The 6,652-nt window shown below is 39.8% G+C and overlaps 1 protein-coding gene across 1 annotated transcript in view; it reads right to left on the reverse strand.

The window, feature by feature from the left end:
* Window positions 1–3,374: 3,374 nt before the first annotated feature.
* The window catches only part of Il7r (interleukin 7 receptor), a 23,713-nt gene continuing 20,435 nt past the window's right edge, over window positions 3,375–6,652 (reverse strand). The window contains exons 7-8 of the mRNA XM_031360279.1: window positions 5,905–5,980; window positions 3,375–5,542 (exon numbers count right to left, since the gene is read on the reverse strand). Of these exons, the coding sequence (XP_031216139.1) occupies window positions 5,045–5,542; window positions 5,905–5,980 (574 nt within the window). The 3' untranslated portion in view covers window positions 3,375–5,044. The remainder of the gene's footprint in view (window positions 5,543–5,904; window positions 5,981–6,652) is intronic.

The raw sequence follows: 6,652 nt of genomic DNA on the forward strand, positions 1-6,652 counted from the left end.
GAAGGTTCTGTGCCCCAGGGTAGGGGAATGCCAGGGCCAATAAATGGGAGAGGGTGGGGTGGCAAGCATGGGGAGGGGGGAAGCAACAAGGGTTTGTTCTTGCTGTTTGTTTTCATTTGTTTGTTTGTTTGTTTTTTTGTAGGGGAAACTGGGAAAGGAGAAATCATATGACATGTAAATAAAGAAAATATCTAATTAAAAATAAATAAAAATTGTCAAATGTGGACAATTTTATATTTAATACAGATCTTTGTAATGTCTAATTTGTGTCCTACTATTTGAAACTAAGTTTGGTTAGAAGAGACCCTCCATCCAGAAACTTGTATTCTAGAATTGTGGTTTCATTAGTTTTTCAGGTACATTTAGATGTCCAGACAATGTAGGAAGGCAAAATTCCCACACAAGAGGAAGGGAAATGTGGTATCTTCATCATGAAAATGATAACTTATAGAGTGGCAACTTGGGGCTCCCAAATTATTAAATGCCTTTCATGTAAAAGAAGATTTACTTGGCGTGTGTGTGTGTGAGTGTGTGTGTGTACCTGTATAAGCTTATGTGCACTATATGCACGCAGGAACCCTAGGAGACCAGACCAGAACAGCACATGCCCTGGACCTGGAGTTATAAGCAGTTTTGAACTGCCATGTGGATGCAGAAAACGGAACTGAGATCTTTTGCAAGGACAGCAAGTTCTTAAATGATGAGCCATCTCTCTCTCTGTCTGTCCGTCTGTCCATCTGTCTGTCTGTCTGTCTGTCTGTCTGTCTGTCTGTCTGTCTCTGTCTCTCTCTCTCTCTCCATCCTTAACATTCATCCCCTTCCTGGTCCCTCTCTCACAGAGTACTTCCCCCTATACCCCCAACTAAAGAAGATACATGGGCTGGAACAAGGTCCCCAGCACATCTGTAGCAGGTATGAAACTCAGTCTCCATGGTTGCCTTGTCTGGTCTCAGTGGGAGGCAATGTGCCACATGAAGTTCTTAAGGCCACACATCTTTACAAGCATACCCAGTACCTATAGGGTGAATAACAACATTCAAATTGCTTGCTGAATTCTACCATTTCCATTGATTCTATCATTTCCTCTCTAGTCACAACTCTTAGGATCCTCTGGAATACTTGTTCTTAGGCAAGTCATAGCTCATAGACATGACTACTCATCACACCACTCACCTAGAGAATGGTTCCTATCCATCTTGTTTCAAACATCCTTGTCCTAAAGGCATCCCCATTAGGACAAGGATGTGAGTACATTCTGTACAACTGCTTGCACTAAATCACCTGTATGCTCACAGAAGATAGTCAGAGATGTTGTCACTTGTTTAAGGAAGTAGAGCTTGTTATAATTATAGTTAGGGAGCTAATGAATTATGAATATACAAAGAAAGGCAGCTCTTGATCTAAGAAAATGACCTTGAAAATTCCAAGGACGTGAAAACTCTACAATCTAAGAGTATTGCTAGATACTTGAGTGGCAGAATGTTGGCAGAATTCTAAAGACAGCATATACATGTTTTAAAGATAGGACTCTTTCTGTCTCTTCAATTATCTTGAAATAATTTCTCATTTCAATGAGATAAAAACTTAAAGAGAGTCATTTAGTATTCAATTTATTGATGAAATTATGACCATACCCTAGGAAGAATGACCTTATAATGTGCTGCAGTCTGAATGTTGGTATCCTCACAATTCATCCTGCTATTGTGCTTTCTACTCTGAGGTAGGACATTGTAAAATTGGTCCGAGGGCCCTTGGAAGCACCTTCCATGATGTAAGGCACACTGAGAACTCAGTGCTCTTTGATCTAGTACCTTAATCAGAACCCCACGACAGCTGTGAGAAATGACTTTCTGTTGTTTGTGAGTTACCAGTACCACAGTGCTTTGTTTAAGTAGCCCAAATTGACCAACATGCAACAGAATATACAGCCATGTTTAAAGTAAACATTCAAGATGAATTATGTCATTTATATGAAAATGTGACTTCTCTTCCTTTCTGATGTTACGGGTGCTGCCTGAGTTAGTGATGATACACTGGTTGCTATACTTGTACATTCCTCCGAATGCTTTTGCTCACAATTTCATGGATCACTACATGTTTTCCTATGTTGAGAAAAGCCCTGTGTCATCTCCAGGCTCAACTACTTGGTGCACTCCTTTGCCTTGTTTTATCATATGAAATGTGACCTTCATGTTACCCTTGCTTGTATCTTCTTCCATATAGTCTTTACCTATTTTTTAAACATTGAATAAATTCTTATTTTATCTGTGTGTAGGTGTTTTGATTGCATCTACATCTATGCATGCCTGGTACCCAGGGAGGCCAGAGTAGGGTGTTTGATCCCTGCAAAAAGAAGTTACCGACAGTGCTGAATCACCATCAGAATACTGGGACTTGAACTTGGGTGCTATGAAACTGAAGAGCAGCCAGTGTTCATAGCTGCTGTGTCGTCTCTTCATCCTCTTTACCTGGTTTTATCTTTTCTTCTGTCCTAGCTGTGGAATCTTCATTTTATGATGGGGATCCCCCCATTCCCTGTAGCAATGCCTGCCTCTTACTGTATACTTAAATACCAGTCGTTCTCTATGGCCCACACAAGGGCAAAGCTCACTGCTGTCATCCACAGGCTGTAGCTCTGTCATACTCCAGCAGTCAGTGATGTGACTTCACTAGGTGTCATTGCTAAGACTTTCCAGGAGCAAGTGACCCAAGTGAAGGTAACTATTTTCCGTTTCTGCATTAGTCAGTCTCAGAGATATAGGGAGACACTGTGGCCTGCAAGACTGGCTGTTCGCCCTCCCAGCTGTTCTGTGAACCATCTAACATTTTTAGGAAACTCTCTTTCTGCTTAAAATACACTTATTTTGCTAAATGCTAAGAATCTTGAAGTGTGATATTTTAATACTAGCCTGGTTTATTTCTCCATATAACTGTGAGCTTGGAGTACCTGCTCCATGGTTTAGTGGCTATCATGGTATGTAAGTAAGGCATTATGGCTTCTCAATAAATGGCTATTAGTTCATTACTAAATTAATTAAAAATATCTCTCTGTAAATCTTAACCCATTAAATGGCCTAAGAATATTTTCAGTAGCTAAAAAGATCTGTGCTGAACTGTAGAGCCCTTTTATTTATGTGTAGTGAGACAGTCACAGAGAACATTATAGTCATAGAGCTTCCTAGCACTTAGTTAAACGTGAAATGGTTACACACACCATGCATTTATCTATGTAACAGCTCTACAGAATACTATTAATTCATTTAAATAAGTGTACAGTCAACCCAGAGAACTTCACTGTAGTGGATGGCGGATGTATTAAGGAATGCCAGAGAAAAACTGCTGAGCTCACACACACAAAAATGACCAGCGCTGTATCAATTCCAGAAAATACCCCATACTTGTATTTGAAGGCAAAAATTCCCATGGAAGCCTGGATAAAGAGAGAGGCAAAGGCTTACAGAAAATAAATTGAATAACTAGAGATTCCTGGTATCCAGACATAGCTGATTGATAAATTCGTTACCTATTTTCATTTTATTTCACATTACTTGGACATAGTACTTGACATCTCTGTTTTGCATATTTCTCTGACTAAGGGTTTTGTTTTTTTTCTTTATAAATACCGAGGAAAATTGGCAGAACCAATCAGTAATGTTACATTGCATGCAGCCCCTGATTATATAATCAAGCATTAGCAGCAGTTGTGGTTATCTGAATATAATGCATGGATATAATACATGACTGGACAGACACAACAATTCAAACAACCAATGTCAACACTGAAACAGAATTTTAATGCTAAGGCACCAAACCACAGTGTCTTTCAGTTATTTGTTGTTTTCTTCAGGAGATTGGCCATACACAACAGGGATTCAAAATTGTGGCTTGCAGTCATGAATCAACATTTGAGTTTGAGTAACTTACCCATCTTCTTTGTGTTTCTGTGAACATTGTTTCAGCTGGCGTACTCACTAAGATGTATGCAGCCCCTTCTACCTGTACTTCAGGCAGTATCCAAGACTGTAGAATTTGGGGTAATTTGTAATGGTGTCTCCACACATAGGAGGACTATCCCACCACTCACTGTTAAATGTTGAACTGTAGTAGGTTGGCCATAGCTCCTCCTACGATCTCACATAGAAGCCAGTGGATAATAGCAGCATGAAGATCAAGGTCTTGATAACTAACTTTGGAACTTCTTGGCTTCTAACTTACTGCTTCTTGAGTTTGTTTTCAAACAAGACAAGAGAACCAAATCAAATGAGCTTGGTGCCTTTTTCTTTTCTCCCACTTCCTTCCACACATGGCCATGGTATTTCACACCCATAAGCATATTTTGTCCTCCATGTTCATCCCCATAGCCACTTTAAGTATGCCTCCACATCTCTCTGAGCCAGATCCAGTTTATGCTTGCTGTTAATTATGTCTAACTTTCTCTTTCCAAAACAACTTAGTTTGGATAATGGACTACTTAAGCATCCACTTAGTGGTGATGTTTGACACTCAACAATAGGACAGGTTCACTGCAAAGGAGGGTTGAGTTTGAAATGCGTGCCTCATCTGTGGCTGAAAGAAAAACTTAGACATTACTTAAAATCTCTACTTTCAACTTCCACATCAATGACAAAGAAAATAACAATTATAATGGATGAGCCCACATTGTAGTATTACCATGAGAATGAAATGAGAGCAGTTGTGTAGTGCTGGATATATAGTAAATCCTAATGATAGACCCACCACTCGCGTCCTTCCTTTCTTCTTCCTGCATTCATCACATCCTTCTATCTTTCCTTTTATTCTTCACTTAACTGAGTTTTGCAGTTTTAATTGGGTCATCTGGACTCTTCTGACTAATCCAACAAAGGGGAAACAGATCCTTCTTGCTTTGAGTAAATGTTTCTGAGCTAGGAGACCAAAATGATTTCTTAGAATGCTGAAGATGTAGCAAGGTCATGTTGACTTTCTCTTCTGTGAGCTACGGGGGAGAGCGAGCATTCGAGACTTTCCATCTCAGTGATCATTTGGTGGAAGGTTTTCTTGTAATTCATTTGTTTTGGTAAAAACTAGACATAGTGACATATGCTTCTTCCTGACTCAGTACTGAGGAAGCAGAGATGGGTTGTCTCTGAGGAACTGGTATCAGAATTCCCAACTGGAGAGGAAATGGTCGAGGAACAGGGCCATTTGTGTTTCCAGAGCTTGTCAGCAAGTCTTCATATACATGAGGCCGATTTCTGTCACCATCTCTGTAGTCAGGGGACCTAGAGGAAAGAGACGGAGGGGTATTGCATGTACTCAGATTTCTAGCCATGCATCTTACGGGTGACCCTCTTTTGAATGTGTCTGGTGGGCTGACTGAAAGCTCAGATGGCCGGTTTGCACTGTGTACAGCTGCTGTGTGCCCCTGCTTCTCCAGCTCCTCCGGCTGTGGAGGAAGATCATTTTGCAGAAAACTTTCCACTTCGTCTCTGGCTTGAATGCCATTCACCTCATGAATCTGGCAGTCCAGGAAACTTTCAGGATTGAAACTCACATTCAGATTCTGCAGAGAAAGACAGAAGCATTAGTGGCACTGGAAAGAGGCTCTACTATACATTTGATTCAGGAAAAAAAAAGTCTAAAAAAGTCACAAAATTTATTGCACAATGTGAGAAAATGACCTGCTTGGTCTTCAGTTGACTTCACTTCTGACTGAGATGTTTTACTTCATGTTCGAAATAAATATTGATTTTTTTCCCCAGCCCCCTGCTGTGTCTCTTGGTTTTATTCCTCAGAGTCTTATAAGGAGTCTCATTTATGTGATACATAAAAGACCAAAAGTTGAGTGTCAGTTTCCCCTGGTCTTAATTGCTTAGACTAAGATTTCAACATTATGGTGTTTCTCTCTCCACCTCAAGAAATTACCTTTTTTGGTTTCTTACATAGTTGTTCCAGAGTTTTCTTATGATCAGGGAGACTAGGCCATATGACAGGTTTAATCCTAAAACCAGAGAACATTCATACATGAAACAAACGGTAGAAGGAGAAGGCACAAGAACACCTCTCCCTTCTTATTTCAGGGAGATTGTGAAAACAGTTTTCTGGTACTAGAGAGCAACTGTGGACAAATGTCTTATTTTCTCAGACAGTATCATGCTCTTGATTTAAGGAGTGGATAGAACAGAGCTCATTGCTATTGATCTACTGTGAACAAGAATTGTAATTACATTGCAAAGTGCCCTAAAGTGAAGAGTGAGGTTTGCAGGGAAGCAGAATTGGTGTTGATATGGAGCTAAAATGAGACCTGGTCTTTTATACTCAATGTTGGTATAGTAATCTTATCCATTGTCTTTACTGGAAGTAAAGATTTTGCTTTAGGAAATTGGGAATACATTCTAAGCTATTCAAGGAAATTATTTTATGGTGGCATTTTTTTTTTTTTAATTAGAGCAATTTTGTGCTCTAATGTGACCCTGTGCTGAGGGCATCTTCCTAGAACACTGAGTAATTCCAGAGGGCATGATTCTACCACAGAGCAGAATACAAAAATCTTGTGAGATTGTGTGCTGGAAGTCATGTGATGAAATAGACTCCATGTTAGCATTGGCAACCACCTTTATGACCTTCAGGAGTCTGTGAGAAAAACATTTGGAAAACACTTCTTTTTTTTTTT

Source organism: Mastomys coucha, unplaced genomic scaffold, assembly GCF_008632895.1.
Source record: "Mastomys coucha isolate ucsf_1 unplaced genomic scaffold, UCSF_Mcou_1 pScaffold8, whole genome shotgun sequence".
NCBI lineage: Eukaryota > Metazoa > Chordata > Mammalia > Rodentia > Muridae > Mastomys > Mastomys coucha.